At 40.3% G+C, this 18,859-nt stretch overlaps 1 protein-coding gene across 1 annotated transcript in view; it reads left to right on the top strand.

Moving 5' to 3' along the window:
* Positions 1 to 267: 267 nt before the first annotated feature.
* The window catches only part of CNTN5 (contactin 5), a gene marked incomplete at its 3' end in the record, with an annotated part of 543,955 nt that continues 525,363 nt past the window's right edge, over positions 268 to 18,859 (top strand). The window contains exon 1 of the mRNA XM_018552938.1: positions 268 to 398. Coding sequence (XP_018408440.1) covers positions 341 to 398 — 58 coding nt within the window. The remainder of the gene's footprint in view (positions 399 to 18,859) is intronic.

Here is an 18,859-nt window from a genome sequence, read left to right as displayed (position 1 = left end):
ATTGGTATCATACTGGCAGAGAGGGCACACAATATTAATATCCTTTACAAATGTTCGCAGGTAATAAACCAGCGGTTCTCAGGGTCTTTAATCACGTCTCTCATTTCCACGTGTCAGTTTGCATTTGCTGTTAAGTGCTTATAGTATCAGACTTTTAATTGCTTTAGGGCCCTGCACTGTCCTTTGATTTGCCTATCATATTATTGCCAGATGTGCTTCTTGTATTTCATTCTCCCTAACCGAGACCTCTCTCCCGTCTCAACAGGCTAAGCCTTAATGAAGGAACGTCAAAACTGCTAACAATCACACAAACAGGGACTCCAGACCCTAGTGACCAAGGATGGCGTTGCCACGGAAACTCTTTTTCTTTCTGTCAGTAATGGCGGGGTGTCTATCAGGTAAAGACAATGGTTATAAACTATTTTCCTTGCACGTCAAAAGGTGAAAAAGTAAACCAAGTTTTTGTTTTTTTCTTTGCCTCTGAAAAGCAGAATCTGTGATTGCTTTTCATATTTAATGCATTCATATAAATAGTTGAATCTTATGGCTTTTGTTGCTTTTGGTTGAGGATGTGTTTTATCTGTTATTTTGTTATATACATGGTAATTTGTTGTGTGATATATAAGCAGCGATGGGATTCTATGTAAATGAAGGTTGAAACTCAAATGAAGTCTTACTCTTTTTTTACCTTGCTATAGTCATGTGCTCCTGCATGATTTGTGACGTATTTTTTGGTTGAATATGTCTTAAAGCCTCTCTACGGGCTGCTGTTAAATTTATCCGCACAATGGGGTCCCCCCAGGATAGGTTAAGTGCTTGTTTGGCTAGAGGGGGGAAAGGAATCAGTACAGATACCTTACTCCTTGCTCCATCTGGCAGCTGGTGCTCTTCTCTCTAATCTTCCAGGTATGTAGATGAGGCCTTATTTTCCTCATATACAATGCAGACCTACTGGTCCTGTATTGTATATGATGGCGTCAGAGAGCTCCGTCCAGCTGGACAGTGAAAAAAAGCAGCTTTAGGGGCCGATGACAGCATGCAGGAGTTAGGAATAAGCTATGTAATTTACTTTATTCCTTCCCCTCCTGGCCAAATGAGCATTTAACCTATCCAGTGCGAAGGGAACCCCAATTGCATTGGTAAATGTAACAGAAGCCCAGATTGGGACCTTGAAGATTTTTTTTTCTGCCACTAAACATGCTGCTACCTGTTCTCTCACTCCAGTGTTCTGTGTGGTCATAGCTGAGTAACAGCCACACACCTCAGCGCAAATGTATCACCAGACTTGCTTATCAGAGAAGGGGTGTGTTCTGCCAGTTCTTTTACTATGTCCCAGGGTATTGAGGCTAATTCTGGTGCCTACTGGACTGAACAGTCACATATAGACACCCTGAGGGGGATTTATCAATACTGGAGCAGAGAAAATCTGGAGCAGTTGTGCATGGCAACCAATCACCTTTACTCTTTCATTGTTAAATCTTTACTGAACAAACTGAAGAGAGAAGCTAATTGGTTGTCATGCACAACTGCTCCATATTTTCTCTGCTCCAGTTTTGATAACCCCCCTGCCCCCTGTGTATAACCGATGTAGGAAAGTGGTGGAAAATGTTTGTGAAAATGGAGGTTGATGTCTATAAAAATGGAGGTTGTAAAATGGAGGGCAGTGGAAAAGTATCTGAAAAGTTGTTAGTTCTATTTTCTATAGTCTATTTTACTGCATATCTAGTATGGTGGCTTTATTTGGGCTTTGATGGATTTAAGATATTTTTGCACGATGCACCAAATCCTAGGTCCAACCTAGTCTTCTGTATGTTTAACTCCACGGTCATTGTGTCATATCTTTTAGCTGACCATACTTTGGTAGGTTGGTTGATCCTGATTTTTGAACTATGAAAAGGGAGTGATTATAAAATAGAACTCCTCTTTCACTTAAAATTGTATGTTTGCAGAAACAGTTGATTACTGTATGTCATAATTTATTTAATGCACAGAAAGGTGATTTTTCTGACAATGTTTCAAGAGCTCTGCAACCTTGTTCTGGTCAAAGCACTAATAAAATAGTATTGTTTGTGTATTAGGAAAAGAGACTCATAGGTTTCACATATAAAGTGCAACTCCTGCTAATTTATTGCTATGTCCATGTTGGAGTTTTTCCCTTACTTATGATAGAATTGTCACTGAGAGAGGAACTCATGAGGGTAAATCCCACTATAGGGAGTGCTGTGGAGCGGTACAAATTGAGCAATGGACGGTAATGGTGGAGGATGTTGCTGGGGGCAGGTGCATCTTCCAAGTTATATAAGAGAAGATTGGATACACAGTATCTGTTCTTTTACTGTGTGGGACTTGATCAGACCAGGGCCAAGGATTACATTTTAGGTATTTGATAATCAGATTTTGAAAGAAATTAAATATTTCAGTGGATAGAGATGAGAAAACTAGATCTGGCAAACTAAGCCATTGATATTTTTTTTTTTTTTAAATTGGCTCAGCTAGAAATGTGTTCTATGTAAAGCACATTTTTTTTCCTCATCAGTATTAAATTAAGAGTCTTCCACAGCAGAGATATATATCATTAGTTTAAGCAGTTGAGGTTTTTTTTAATAAGGAATGAGAAAAATGTCCATCAAAGGTTGTGACATGTCCTATTCCATCTGTGGGCTATACACTATATTACCAAAAGTATGTGAACACCCTTCCAAATGACTGAGTTCAGGTGCACAAAGCTAGCTTCACAAAGACATGGTGTGATGAGTTTGATGTGGTGGAACTCCAGTGACATGACCTCAACCCTACTGAAGACCTTTGAGATGAATGTAAATGTAAATTGTCAGCCAGGTCTTCTAATCCAACATCAATACGTGACCTCACAAAAAAGCAGAGCAGAAAATCCCACTCTCCAAAATTAAGTGCAAAGCCTACACAGAAGAGTAGAGGCCAAGTCAAGGCAATGGTCATGGATTTAGAATGGGATCAAACTCATACAGTATATTGAACCATGCTTTATAGGGGTTTTTGTGTCTTCCTCCGGATCAACAGGGGGTAGCTGTGGGTGTAGCATTCTGTTTAGGCTTTTCTTCTTTTTTTTTTCTTCTTTTTTTCTCCGTATCTCTATAGGTTGAACTCAATGGACTTGTGTCTTTTTTCAACCTGACTAACTATGTAACTATGTATATAGATGTGATGGTCAAGTGTCCACAAACCTTTCACTATAGTATATTATATTGTTTGCTGTTTATAACTATGTAAGATTTATAGAAACCACTATCAGAGCTTAAAGGGATTTGTGGTCCTCTATAAGTATACATAAGTATACATGGTTTGATGAGTTTGATGTGGTGGAACTCCAGTGGCATGACCTCAACCCTACTGAAGGTCTTTAAGATGAATGGAAATGTCAATTGTCAGACAGGTCTTCTCACCCAAAATCAGTACCTGACCTCACAAATAATCTCTTGGCTGAATGAACAACTTGTGCAAAGCCTACCCAGAAGAGTAGAAGCCAAGTCCAGGCAATGGCCATGGATTTAGAATGGGATGACCAACAAACTCCCATAGATGTGATGGTCAAGTGTCCACAAGCATTTGGTTATATAATGTCATATTGTTTGCTGTTTATAACTATGTATGATTTATAGAATTCACTATCAGGACTTAAAGGGATTTGTGGTCATCTACAAGTCTACCTAAACTTACAAGTCCTGATTGAAAAGTGTATTACATTTCTTTTATAAAATTCCTTATATATTTCTGTATTTCACCTGTTATACCTGACTGGCTTCATCAAAGGCACATTGTTATTTTATTTTATGTTATTTTATAGTTCTAATGTTTTATTCTATATGAATAAGGTCCTCATGTGGGCAGTCTCTCTATTTCCAAGAGTTACAGAAGGTATTTTTAAACTGTATATAAATTTAATAAAACCTTTTAACTGAATCTGAATAGGTAAACAAGATGGACATTCTTTAATTAGTTTACAGCAGCCCTGAACTGAACAAATTCTGGAAGGAGTAACAAGCTACATGTTGTAGCTAGAAAGACAGCTATTGCATTTTTATGACAAATAAAGAAGTGAAGAATTGTTTTTAGCAATCCATATATGGGGGAAAAAAATTTACAATGATAAAAACATAACTTTTGTTTACTTCTTTATTCCATATGGAAAATGGAATGGACAGACTCTGAACGTACACAGTTTCACATGTGTTCTAATTAGGTTGATTTTTTTCTAAGTTTAATTTCAGTAGAACAAAGAAATGGAACAATGCCATTCAAATAAATAATTACAGCTAACAAATTACATATAAAAATTTATATTTTTGTGGTAACAGTTATAGAATTGTGCATTTTTGTAGGTTTTATGTTTGTACATTTGGTGCAGGTTAAATATGAACATAGAAATATATGAGTATAGGAAAAAGTATGACATTAATATGCCCTGTAGGGCAATGTGCTTAAAGCCCAACTCCACACTGATTCTAATTTTAGCTTAGGATAGAGTGAGAAGGATTATCCGGTCTGCAGAATTTACATGATGTCTGTGTTGCAGAGATTTCCCTTTTATTTCCTGTCTCTGTGACAGCCATACAAGGAAGTGGGGAAAAATGTCTCCAGACAGGGAGGCAGACAGAGCAATACAGTCACATTTATTTACAAAAAAAGCTTGGAATCTCTTCCAGGAATTTATTGCTAGTGTGATGTGTCACCAGGAGAGGAAGTTAGAGAAAAAGTAGGGAAATAGACAGTGGTAAATCCCTGAGAGAAGATCTAACTATCCCCCACTTTACCTGAGGCCACTTTCACATGGGCTGATTAGGAGGGGATCCTGCACAAATCCCTCCCTTATCAGAGCTGTATGGATTAGATGTCACCAATGTGACATCCGTGTCCATCCAGGTTTTTCCTCCATCTTGCAATGAAGGAAAGAACTGAAACTGCCAGATCCCATGTCGGTCTATGGGGAGTCAGATGTATACGGGCATGTGTCTGTTTACATCAGATTAACCCCAATCCAGCACAATCAGTTCCAGTTAAATATGACTCTATTCTGCTTGTTTTCCCCAACCGGGCTAGAGTCGGGGTACCAGGTGTACATGGAAGCCCATCCATTTAGACATGGCTGCCCAAAGGCTAGCATTGGGCATCCAATTGGGTCCGCCTGAAAAACAGACAGGCCGACCCAATCATACCGTCCATGTGAAAGGGTCCTAAAACAAACAGTTTTATCTGGAGTTGGGCTTTAAAAAAACTATGTAGGTGGAGAGGTGAACAATGGCATCCTATATAACGTATACGTTCTGAGAAGGAGGGCAGCTCTCCGTCAGACAAAATGGTGGTGAAAAGTACTAAAAAAAATATGAGGCAACTGTACTCAAATAAAAAAAAATTCTACCTCTATTAATGAAAAGAGAAAGGTCATCTCATTCTCATTACTCACTATATATTTAAAATTGTCAATTGTAATGCATGCCTCTGTCTACATACTGTACACAGGTATGTAAACAAATCTAAAGTGACCAGCAGTAACAGTAACAATATGCATATGTTACACATACAGTGGCACATACAGTCATGGGAAGCAGTAACTACTATTGGAATATCTGTACCTACAGATAAAGGTGATATACTCAAGAAAAAACTGCCTTTTCAATTATTTGTTCAACAAAAATATCAATAGATGTATTTGCCTACTGTGGAAAGAAGTACACCCAATTGGGGTTAGTGCTGCCCGCTTTAGCAGATATGACTTGTTTTAGGTGTTTTTCACAACTACCTACCAATCTTTAACACCAACTGGATGACATTTGATACCAGTCCCCAATTTAAAGTTCCTTTCGTTTCAGTATGTTTTGGTTTTCCTAGCATTGACTGCTTGTTTCAAATCTCCCACAACATTTAAATGGGGGTCACTTCAGGGCTTTCCTTAGGCCAGTCTATAAACCACCTTTTCTTGGTTTTGAGCCATTCCTTGGTGGATTTGCTGGTGTGCTTTGGCTCACTATCTTTTTTCACTTCAACTTTTAGATAGACTGCCTCACATTTGCATGAAACACACTTTGATACAATGCAGAATTAATTGTCAATTCAATGACTGCAAGCTGCACAGGTCCTGAAGCAGCAACGTAACCTCAAACCATATTAATATTATACAGGATTTATATAGCACCAACAGTTTGCGCAGCGCTTCACAATATAAGGAAGACATTACAATCACAATACAAATCAAGACACACCATAACATTTCTACCATCACACTTCACAGTTGGTATGGGGTTCTTCTCCTGAAATGCTGTATTCAGCTTACGCCAAACATGTTTATTGTTACTCTGTCTTTGATTCATCAGTCCACATTTTTCCAGGAGGCCAGTTGTTTGTTTATATGTTAAATGGCAAACTGTAATCTTGCACTAATGGACATCAAAGCCTCCAAAACACCTCTTATCCCACCCAATGCAGGTTACATTGGTGCTATCTCTTTCGGACTGTAGACACATGTACTTTGACACCAACTGCTGCAAGAGTTACCTACAAATACTATAATGACATTTTAATGTTCTTGGAGACTTTTTTTATCATTCAGCTCTTGGATTGAATTTGTGATGGACAAATTAGAAGTCATTTGAAATCTATGCTACTTTTAGATTATTTTGCTTTTAGTGGAATAATTTATTTCAAGTAATTTGGCATTCCTTTTAAATCCCTTGCTAGACTCATAGGCATCCACAACCTTCTTTCTGGGGTCCTTAGAGAGCTCTTTGATCTTGGCATCATGACACCACACTTGTCAATAACAAAGTGAACACCAGACCTTAGATGCCTGAGGTATAAATACATAAATATACAGATGTTCTTGAGTGGAACGAGAATCGTGCAGATTCTCAGATATATCCTGTTAGTTCAGTATAAAGGCACTGTAAATAGTCTTATTGATAGAATCATCCCTTAAAGTTATTCTACCCAATGAATCCCACAGAACCCCCTCCTACTAGGTTGTATGGTCTTGAGATCAGGGCCCCCTAACCTTCTGTATTGAATTGTATTGTAACTGTATTGTTTCCCTTTATTTTGTAAAGCACTGCACAAACTGTTGCCGATTATATAAATCATGTATTATAATAATAATAATAACAATAATTTCAGTGCTAAAATTTCAACACCAGGAACTGTAAATCTAAAATAATACATTGCCTGGCCCAAAAAAATAATTCACACACACTATTTTGTTGGACCGCCTTTAGCTTTGATTATGGCACGCATCCGCCTTGGCATCATTTTGATATGCTTATGCAATGTCACAACATTTATTTCCATTCAGGGTTGCATTCATTTTTCACCAAGATCTTGTAGTGATGATGGGAGAGTGGGACCACTGTGTAAAGTCTTCTCCAGCACATACCAAAGATTCTCAATGGGGTTAAGGTCTGGACTCTGTGGTGGCCAATCCATGTGTAACAATGATGTCTCATGCTCCCTGAACCACTCTTCACAATCTGAGCCCGATGAATCCTGGCATTGTCATCTTGGAATATGTCCAATGTGCCATCAGGGAAGAGAAAATCCACTGATGGAAAAACCTGGTCATTTATTATATTCAGGTAGGCATCTGACCTCATTTTTTGGGGACATAAAGTTACTGAACCTAGACATATTAACCAGTGGAAGGCTCTCACCTATTTGCTTAGCTAAACCCAGGTGGATATTTTTTTTTGGACAGGCAGTGTAAGAGCCTATGGGCAATCCAGGGATCCAGTCCCACAATGAGCTTCAAAATCAATGAATCCAGTGCTGATAGAATGTACATAACCAAGTCTCTAAATGTGCACGTAAATAGCCCACCTAAGGTTTAGTTTATGGATAATTCCTCTATTAGAGAACACACTTGGTGGATATGTCGCACTCTCAACATAGCAGTTGGCAGTGTTTGATTTCCACATAGCAGATTTATAAATTCTGTAAATTCAAGCGCTCAGGAAATTCAAAGTTCAATCCGGCTAACAGTTAAGAGTTCAGCTAGACCGTCAAAGCAAGCGAGCGTATATATGAGATCTGTAATAGCATTTCTTAACACACCATGCATCTCCATGTAAGTGCATCAACAAATATTTCCATGTGTGTTCACAAACAAAAACCTTACCCAAATATAAATGTAGATACAGAATAGAAATCGAAGGAGTACATCATGTAAATCTAGATCTCTCCATGTGATATGCATACAATTCAAACTGGCACTTATCTCCTGGTTCCTTTCCTTTTGTCGCTCACTGCTGTCATTGACTTGAAGCTGAATGTGCTCTCTGTGTTTCTAGGCATGTAGATGTCATGCTGCTTGTATAGCCATGTGGCCATATACTGTATGACCACAAAAGTGTTAGTGCATTAACACATTTCATTCCGAGTAGAATGTCATGAGGATGGATATCCTCCATAGTAATTCGTTTTTCCTTTCGGGAGGGGGAAATATGTGAAATGTTAACACTCATCAATGCTTTTAGATGTCAAGAATATGATTTTTTATTTTTTTTAAACTGTAAATGTTTATATGAATTTCTAAATATACAAAGTAAAGAAAAGAAAACAAACCTTTTTGTCATCATATAAAATACACAGCGTTGGTCATGAAAAAAAGTAAAGAAATGAGCATGACAAGTGGTGTACATGGTTTGTAGTGTCTACACAATATTTAATAAAAACATAAGTATCTAACCTCTGGTAATAAGCTTCCTTTATGAGTAAACCAGCAACTATGGGTTAGATACATGAGGTGAACGCTACTCCGGTGAAGATCCATAAGGCATGAGACAAATAATAACTATGTGAAGAGTATTCAGGGAGTAGACATGAATGAGAAGTACAACAAAGGCGAAAGAGGGAAAGGAGGAAGGGTATAATTACATGGGATAATGGAATAACTATAAAGCACATTGAAGATTGTTATGCACATGAGGTAATAGATGATATCGGTGGACTCTGTCTCAGTATCCACTTGTGGTCATAGGGGTGGAATGCAGATCTGCTGCTATTTTTTTATAATCATAAATGCCATAAATGCCAGCCAGGTGTCCCATTGATAGTGGAATTGTGATGTTTGATCGATGTGATAATCTATCATTTTTTCGTGCATACAATAGGTATGCACTTGATGTATTGTTTCCTGTAGGGTTGGGGCCGTGGGCATTTTCCATAAACTAGCATTGAGATACTTGGCTGCAAATAGAATGTGCATGACAACAGAAGGGTAGTTTTTAGGGTACAGATGTATGTCTATATTCAGTAAGGCCAAATGCGGCAAAGAAGTGGTGAGTATGCCAGTTATAGTAACCAATAGTTTGAATATCTCATTCCAATAGCTACGAAGACTGTTACATGACCAAGAAATGTGAGTCAGACTACCTATTGGACCGCATTTTCGCCAACAGAGTGATGAATGTTAGGTGAACATTGTGAAAAGTGGAAAAGGAGTAAGATACCGTCTAGTCAAAATTTTGTAGGAGATTCCACAATTAGTGACACATTAAGAATGTAAAGTATTGGCTTTATTAGCGCCTTGCAATTGTTCATCAGTGAAATGAGTAGACAAATCAGACTCCCACTTAAGCATATATGGGAGCTTTTGGAAGGAAGAGAAATTAAGTAAAAAACCATAGCAGAAAGAAATGGTGAGTTTCTCAGATGACGGGGAGTTTAGCAAAGCACATCATTTATCGGGTATACAAATGTCTGCTTTATGGTCCATGGATTGATTTGGGAATGTTGAAATCAATCCATAAATGTAACTAAGTCTTGTACAGGAGGGGGAGTATCCTCTACCTCGCCAGTTGCATAAATCTAGGTATGGTATTGCCATTTCATAAACTTGGAAGGGGGCCTGTAGAGTGATAAGGGATGCATACAGGGTTGATTCATCTAAAACAGACTACCAGGTAGAGAAAGTGGTGTTGATGGTGGGAGAGATAGATGTTTGTAGGGTGCAGTCTAAATGAGTAGCCAATAACCAATTAACAAGGTCCCCTTTAACCATCATACATTTTTCAAGAGTTTACCACACTTTATCAGTATCCTCCAGGAACCATGTTTTGGTCTGGGCAAGTATAGACGCTCGATAATAAGCTTTTAAAGAGGGAAGTTTATGTTTAAACAATAAGTTCCTTGAAATTCTGCTCCTCTTCCCGTTCCATATAAATGTTCTGATTAGAGAGTGAAAGGTATTAAAATATGAGTTGGGGATTGTAATAGGTAGAGTATGGAAATAGTACAAAAGTTTCAGTAATATGGACATTTTAAATGCAGCTACTCTACCATGCCATGAGATTTCAAATTGCCCTATAGTAGTCAGATCAGTCCGTATTGTATGAAGGAGGGGTTGATCAAACAGAGTGTCAGTAGTAGCAGTTAGATGTACTCCCTGGCATGGAATATGCTCTTTAGCCCATATGTAGGGCAACAGAGTTTGGAGTTTGTTCTTCACAATAGAAGACAGCCCTAGATCGAGTCATGTTTGTGCTTTGACGTGCATTCACGGAACATGTCAAAAACGTGTGTCACGCTTGCAGTTCCATTACTTGTTTATGGCACCCTAAACATGGCCGGACAAACTCAAAATTTTCTTGCGCTTCTACATGCATTAAAAAAGGGAGAAAAAGCGGGACGCTTGTATCAGAATCTGCTACATTAGCTACTTTTCCATGTTTGTCATGAGTGCAGCATCCATTTAAATCAATGAGCGATGCACAGCATACGCAGGAAAAACGTGTGCGAATCCCGGTACACTGAAGTATGAATGGGGCCTTAGCCTGCTGGGAGGTGCCCTCTAGACTCTGTGGACTGGCTATTCTTTGGCTTGTGGATTAAATATTTGTTGTTGTCGTAAGACTCTATGGTGTGGCTTCTCTCTTTGGGCTATTGTGCTGGAGCATGGATGGCTCCTAGCCTGCACCCATACACACCCGGGTGCTGGAGGTTTGATGTTGGACGGAGCAGTGAACTTCTCTGTATGTGGATACCAGTCTGCTGGGACTGCCGGCAGCACATCCAAGATGGCAGCACCCAGCAGTAGTCTCAGGAATTTTGAATATCTATACAAGGAATGCTTTATTAGGTAAATAACAAGCATGAATTATGTTAGCTGCATCCGTTGATATGGAAATCTGGCAAAAGAGTCTCTTTTATGATTTTTAATGAACACATAACTTCATTAATTGGTGTTTTTGCTTTATGACCACCTGCGGTTCAGGTTTAGAAAATGGTGTCCACTTCTAATGACTGCTTTCCCACACATCAGATCTCCATACCCGCAGTTTTGTTTTATGCAAAAGAAAAAATATGGAAAGTGCATATGATGTTTCTTTCTTTTTTTTTTTTTGATCCTTAGAAGTCCATTGCAGAGTATTGCTGTGCTTTTCTTACATTCTGCTGGTTTATATTACCTGGGATTTAAAGTGCATTCCTCTGTAGTCAATACCCAGCGTTCTATTTATAGAGAGTGCGGCATCAGTGTCAGGGTAATCTCCCGAGAGTGGGAAGGGTTAATTTGGCTGGAACATGTGACCTGTCTTGTAGCTGCAGGCACAGAAGGGACAGTATTGATTTTGACAAGTGTGCCGTTATCAGCCCCTAATGGGATATGATATTGCATTAATTAATTTAGCAGACGAGAATACAGGTTCTGCGCTCATGTAGATGAGAAATTGCAGGGCGCTTTCGGGCTGAGCGGCCCGTGATGAATATTCTATATGTTACATTTCAAGAAGATTTCAACGCAATTAACATTTCTCAACCTTGCACCCTGGGAAATAAATGTACAAGTTTCAGAGGTGTGAGCAATGCAGAATCTCCCCCCCCCGGACGGCTATGGTTTTTTGATCACTGATTCAGGCTCTGCGCATTTCAACACTCTGTCATTTATTTATTGATTCTTTTTTATCATTTGTGCGCTGCTGGTGATGACCATATTTCTTGACGTTCTATTTTCTGCAGCTGCCTTGATTTTGTATTTGCATTAGAATGCGCCCTGATTGGCCAGCGCAGTTACCCGTGTTTTTATTGCAAGATATACAGTAGATTATTATGCTAATGTTTGCATTTTGCATCACGTGCAGCAGGCACGGTTTTGAAGATCTGTTTATGTGCAATGGTGTTGTATGCTAAACTGTGCGGTGAACAGGTGCGGGAAATATTTAAAGGAGAACTCCAGGTTTTTATTAAATTAACCCTTGCAGTGGGGCCCTCCCCCTGCAGTGCAAAGGTTAAGTGATCATTTTGGTCTGGGGGCAATATGATACGTCATTGGGTGTCCTCACATCCTATACACTATGTATAGAACATGATGACTCAGGGACTTAAGACAGCTGCAGCGAAGGGGGCGTTAGGCTCCAGAGACCGATCTAAGAGCAAGCCGGTTCTGAAGATTGGGCAACTCTATCTTTTTAATTTTAGCATGTAGACAAAAATGAACACTTAAAGGAGAACTATGAGGTGAGTAATGTCACACGTAGGCTCAGTAGATTGGGAAGTGAGCGAACACATACCGTCGCTTCTCGATCATGTCCCTGCAGAGAGCTGTGACTGTCACTCACGGCTCCCTGCAGGGATTACCCTGCTCCGATCCTCCAGTGCTGACTGGCGGAACGGATGGGGGAGGGGGCGGGTACAGCTGGCTCTGCCTCTAGATAGGCAGAGCCAGCTGTCAATCACGCAGCTGGATGGATCTCGACAGTAATGTCTCAGTATCCTGCGAGCTGTAGCGAGCTGTATACTGAGCTTTGTGTCACGGGAGGACACTAAGTTATGGCCTCCCGTGACCCTGAGGAGAACTATGGGGAAAAACACTTACCCCATAGTTCTCATTTAACCCTTCCAGTGCAGGGGTAGTTTGGCCCAGAGTTCTGCTTTAAGCAGGTATGAAGTACTTAAATATGTAAGCAGCAATTTTTTTTTTTAACTAAAGTTGTAAAGTCCCAGCATATCCTCTCCTGTTATAACATCAGCATTGTAATAGGGATACATAGTATAATTGTTTTTGATAATACAATCAAAGCTTGCTTTAAAAAATCCCTTTAATGAAGTTAGTGCTGCCTTTCTGCCCTGTCACTTTCACCAACTCCCTTGATTCCCAGTGTGCTTTGCATCTCTTTCCCTGCTGCTTGATGTGATTTTTCAAGACTACATATCCCATCTTGCATTGCTTCCAGCAAGGAATGAAAAAGTTACATTGTTCAGACGTTGAGTTGTAAATCAGTTCATATTACCAGGGCTGAGTGAATTTGTGTCAGTGCATTGAAGAAATACAGCTTATGGGCATCTTCAATAAGTACATTTATAAACCTCTAGATGGATATGGTTATGAGCGGTGTGATAGAACTTATGGAAATTCAATACAGAAATACAATTTTTTTTTTTTGACCATAGATCCTTTAAGATTCAATAATTTACAAAACAGATATTATATTGAGTTGGTGACCTGAACTAGAACAACCCCTCCCATTCCTAGTTACTATGGGAATCTGTAGGGGGTCACAGAACACACGTATTAAAATATTATTAAGAGTTTACAAAGTATGAATACTATTTTTCTACTGTAGTATTTATTTACATATTTTATTTAGTTTTTGACCTTAGATACTACGTTATAGCTTATACTATGTGAATAGGAACATACAACAAATGCAAAGCAGGTGTTATTCCACTTTGGCGGCAAAAGTGGAAATACACTTTAACATGTATTTCCACTTTTGCAGTGAAATTTGCACAAAAAAAACCCTTCTAAGGGGGTTATTCACAAAGCTGCAGAAGGCAGCCGAGTGAATAACCCAGCTGAAGTGAAGTGAGCCAAACGCTGTTCGGCTATTCACGTATGGCCTGTACGGTTAATTTCAGCCGTACATCGGCTAAAATCAGCTGTACATCGGCTGCCTTCGGTCAGCCGAACATGCTCTGCATGCTCGGCTGAGCCGAAGCGCAGAAGGAGTTTGACTCGGCTGATCCAACATCTGGATCGGCTGAGCCGAAGCTCCATCAGCTCACTCGCTGCCGTTTGCCCCTCATAGGGGCCGAACGGCAGTAAGTGAATGGCCGGATGCCGCAGAGTGGCCCTATGTGTTTGTTATGTGTTCCTATTCACACAGCATACTGAAAAATTACTCTTTAAAAAGCTTTGTATTACCGTTAAGATGTTTTGCTACAGCAGGCAAGATGGCTGATTCCATGTTTTTCTCAGCATCTTTACAGTGATCTGTCCTAATGGAAAGATTTAGGACTGAAATTTGAGGATTGTACCCCTCCCCTCCTCACAGCCCTTCCTAACAGTTCAATGAAAGAGAAGCAAGAAGCAATTTTAACCCTAAAACTCTAACCCAAGTAAAAGATTAAAAAATATTTTTTAAAGCTTATGTGATGTAAATGAGAAACATGTAAGAAATATAAAATAGCTGTTATCCCACGTTGGCTGTGAAAGTGGAAATACACTTTGGTTTTGTTTTTTCCCTTGCTCTTAAAAATCTTCGTGAACTCGGAGTCTTTTGCTGTCTGGAGGAGCCGTGTTCTAAATTAACGAATAATTAAAAGAAGCAAACAAGCTGATAATATCAGAATGTCAAACAAAAGACTATGCAGCACCTTCTGCTGAGCTCTGTCTGGGTCTCCACACGATAACCGCTAAACAATTGAATCTATTGTTGTATCATCAACATCATTCCAGCACATTTATGTCTTTGAATGGCTGTATCGATTGTGTTTTGCATGCACTTGCAAGTTGATGTTTAATCCCAGTTTGTTTGCTGTCCTTGTACATGATGACAGGATAATTGTAACTCAATGACATATGGAAATAGGAGGCCGTAAATAACAGAGGTCATTTAACAAACTAACCCTTCTGCTTGGGAAGCTCAGATAAAGCAAACAGATAATATGGTTTTAGGATGCGGAATTGTGGTAATGACTACCATTAGCTTTTAGCGTTCTTCTGAAGGAAAATGTTCTTTGTGGATTTTTAACATCATAATTGGAATGTTTTTACAGGTTTTTTTTGTAGATTCTGATGCCAAGGTTATACAAGGCGATCATTATTTTCAGGCCATGTGCGATCATTTGCTTTCTTAAGCAACTGAATTGCTGCAATTGTTTTCTTTCTTAAACCGTCATTTTTTGAGAGAACTGTACCTGCTGAAATCTAGAGAAGGTTACAAGAACTGACCATATAGTAGTATTAAAGGAGAACTATGAGGTGAGTGATTTTTCACTCATCCTCATGGTTAGAGCCGGCCTGAGACAAAGAAGCTGCCACAGGTTGGCTCTATGGATCGGGAAGTGAGCAGAAACATGCACCGATCCACTCACTTCCCGATCGTCTCCCTGCAGAGAGCGGTGACTGTCACTCACCACTCACGCAGGGATTCCGCTCTCCCCTCTCTGATCCTCCAGCGCTGACTGGAGGAACGAACGGGGCGGGGGTGGGCACAACTGGCTCTGCCTCTAGATTGGCAGAGCCCACTGTCACTTACGCAGCTGGGTGGATCCAGACAGCATTGTTGGGATCCATCCCGGCTGCAGCGCTCTTGAGTATGCCCGCAATATACTGAGCTTTGGCTCATAGGAGGATGTTACTATATGTCCTCCCGTGACCCTAAATAGAACAAAGGGGAAAAACACTTACCCCATAGTTTAAATAATGAATTCAGATCAAACAAATATGCATTGCCCAGCAAAGTATGTCTTTAAATCTTTGCCCAAGCTCTTACAGTCATCATGTTTCAGAACAGCTCCAACTCTCTTAGCTCAGCTTCCCTGAACTTCCGGTGTAGTACAAGATCACAAGGTACAGAGCAGATTCCAGCAGCCATCCATCTACTATTTTGGAGAGGTAATGGGAAGGATGACCTCACCTAGAAGATGTTTCCTAATGCTATGCTTAACCTAGAGTCCTGTCCTGGCGACCTTGCCTAGATGATGTTCCCTGATGCTATGCTTAACCTAGTGCCTTGCCCTGGTGACCTCACCTAGGAAATGTTCCCTAATGCTATGCTTAACCTAGAGTCCTGTCCTGGTGACCTTGCCTAGAACATGTTCCCTAATGCTATGCTTAACCTAGTGTCCTGCCCTGGTGACCTCACCCAGAAGATGTTCCCTGACTCTATGCAAAACATAGTGTCCTGCCCTGATGACCTAACTTGACCTGTGGGTTGTGCCCTATCCCTACGCTAAATCTGGGACCCTGTTCTAAAGATCTTAGTTTTGCTGGTAGTGACTCCTGTATGTGCTTAAATTCTGGTTTACTGGATGGGTGCAGTGGTCTGTGTCCAGGAAGTATGGGTAAACCCTCCAGCTTTCTTAACAGCTATGATAGTAGTAATGCCAAAGTGAAAATTCTAGTTGGAAGAAATGTCCCCTTCATACTGTCACAGCTGGTAAAATGAAGTGAGAACTGGCAAGATCTTTCAGAGTCATTGAATCTCATCAGTAGTCAGTAGATATCTGAAGTCAGAAGGGGGCAACGTAGGGTTGCCACCCGTACGGGTTTCACCCGTACAACCCGGGTTTGGTACCCGTTATTTTTGGCATATCTGGTAAGAAGTGCGGCAAGGTATATGGGTACTGCTTTGTACACTTATCTACAGAATGCATATCTGGGGACCTGTGGCATACTGGTAAGTTGTGATTAACTCAAATGTCGTTTATTTACAAAATACATGCATAGTGTATACTTTACAAACAAATTGCCGTGAAGCGCTATAGTGTTCGGGTTTGGCCTGAAGAAAAGGTGGCAACCCTAGGGCAACGTTTGGAAAAATCTTTGGTTAGTTGGCTACACACAAAAAAGTAACTGGATGTTAGAAAATTGTACACACCATATCATTTCTGGGCTTATAGCATCTTAAAAATAACTTAATGTGGACCTTTACCAATATCTTTCAAATAACAACAGACACACCTTTAGAAATGTTTAGTAATGACAATCTGCAAACACCTACTTCTAGATAATTGCCGCCTCTGTATTCTTTGCATATCTTATTTCTGTTTTCAAGTCTTCTGACAGTGGCCATGTTTACCATGGGCAGATTACTAGCTCTCCATTTACTTCCTGGATTCCTGGCACATGTGACTAGACATGTGACTAGGACATGTGACCATGCACATCATCTCGGGAGAAAAATGCTTTTCCATGAAATCTCATGAAATTAAAGATGAGATTTCCCAGCAATGCTCTGCTGATGACAAGGCAATCCCAGCGTGCATTGGTTTGCCAAACTGAAGTCATTTTGCACTCTCAAAGCAGGAAGTGAATGCTCTGCAAGTGTAAGTATTTCACAATCACAGCACTTAACACCTGACATGTCTATGTTATTATTACTCATCATAAAGGGATGCATTGATAACATTTTGAGTGTAATGGTCTGCTTTAACTGCAGTAAACTGAAATTTGATCAGTTGCTATGGGTTACAGCACCATTGCTCTCTGTACTACCTTTTTGATTAAACAAGAGAGGGGATTATTCAACAAAGTAAAGCAAGAGCAATCAGATAGCAACCAGTGCAGGTCAAATGCAGGCTGAAATGGAGACCCCCAACAAGACTTCAATTACGCCAAGCCAAATGTGACTTTCAAATTCAAAACTCGTGACTAATACATGAATAAATGTGTCTGTTATAATTTGTTTTTTTATTTTTTAGAACAGAAAATTGTGTTGGTTGTATTAGCGATAATAATGAATATTTAATTCATTGTTCAGCTGCTAGTTATTACACCTTCCATTAAACGTTAGCTACCTATGTGTTTGTCACATCTCCCATTTCTCTTAACAGAATGCAACCAGCAGAGCGGCTGCTGAATAAGACAGACTGATTAAAAATAATAGAGGGGAATCAGCGGCATAGCATCAAGGATAGGGTTGTGCGGCCAGTTTGGTCTTGGCAGCCTCTCCTGTTTGAGACCTGAGATATAACTTGCTCTAGGACACACATATTGATATATTGATCTCTGCAGAGAATAGTTGTGGCTTGAAGATATATATTCCTGTGCACGGCTTAAAAATAACACACATTTAGAAAAACCTAGGCTACTGGATACCTTTTGGGGGCATGATCCTGATCATTGTTTTGTAAGGAGGGTGTACTGTATCCTTAGAAAGAGAGGTTAAATCTCTGAAAATTTAAAGTGATATTAAAGAAGAACTTAGGATATTATTTTATTAACACTTGCAGTGGGACTACCCTTGCACTGCAAGGGTTAACTGCTCAATTTGGTATACGGTTGAAAATAACAAAGCTATACTCACCCAATCCAGAGTTCTTCTCCAAAGTCAAAAGGTTTTTAGGCTATTTCAAATGCTAAATAAATCACAATTGATGCTGCTTCCTGCAAAATCAGCTGGTCAAGTGAGCACTGCTCCTGACATCCTGTTTAAGGGTGGCTCCTTTCCCTTGCAGGGTCCTATGGAGCCACCCTTGTGTGTGCTAGTAAGCTGTGTGTGTCTCCACAAACACACAGGCACAGCTGTGTAAGCGTCCTGCCGACTCCCTGCTTCTCCCACCTTCCTTCTCCCTTCTCCAAGCTAGTAGATGGATGGCTGCTGTCCCTTGTGATCTTGTACCGGACTGAGCTGAGAGAGTAGGAGCTGTTCCAGGGGCGGACCTACCGCCAGTGCGGGCGTGCAGCCGGTGCGGACGCACCGGGTCCTGAGCCTACAGGGGGGCTCAGTATCCATTCAAACACAGCCCCGGGGCAGAGATGGGGGCGGGGGGCCATCGGTGTCTGGCCACTGGTTACCATTGGATCAGTATGCGGCGGGCCCCCCACATCTCTGGGCCGGGAGTGTCCGTTGATCACATTGGTATCCGGCGGCTGGTGGGCCCCCTCATCTCTGCG

Source organism: Nanorana parkeri, unplaced genomic scaffold (genome assembly GCF_000935625.1).
Source record: "Nanorana parkeri isolate BGI_ZX_2015 unplaced genomic scaffold, ASM93562v1 scaffold102, whole genome shotgun sequence".
Classification (NCBI taxonomy): Eukaryota; Metazoa; Chordata; class Amphibia; order Anura; family Dicroglossidae; genus Nanorana; species Nanorana parkeri.
The sequence above is the reverse complement of the archived record's forward strand: the minus strand, read 5'-3'. Positions and strand labels throughout refer to the sequence as shown.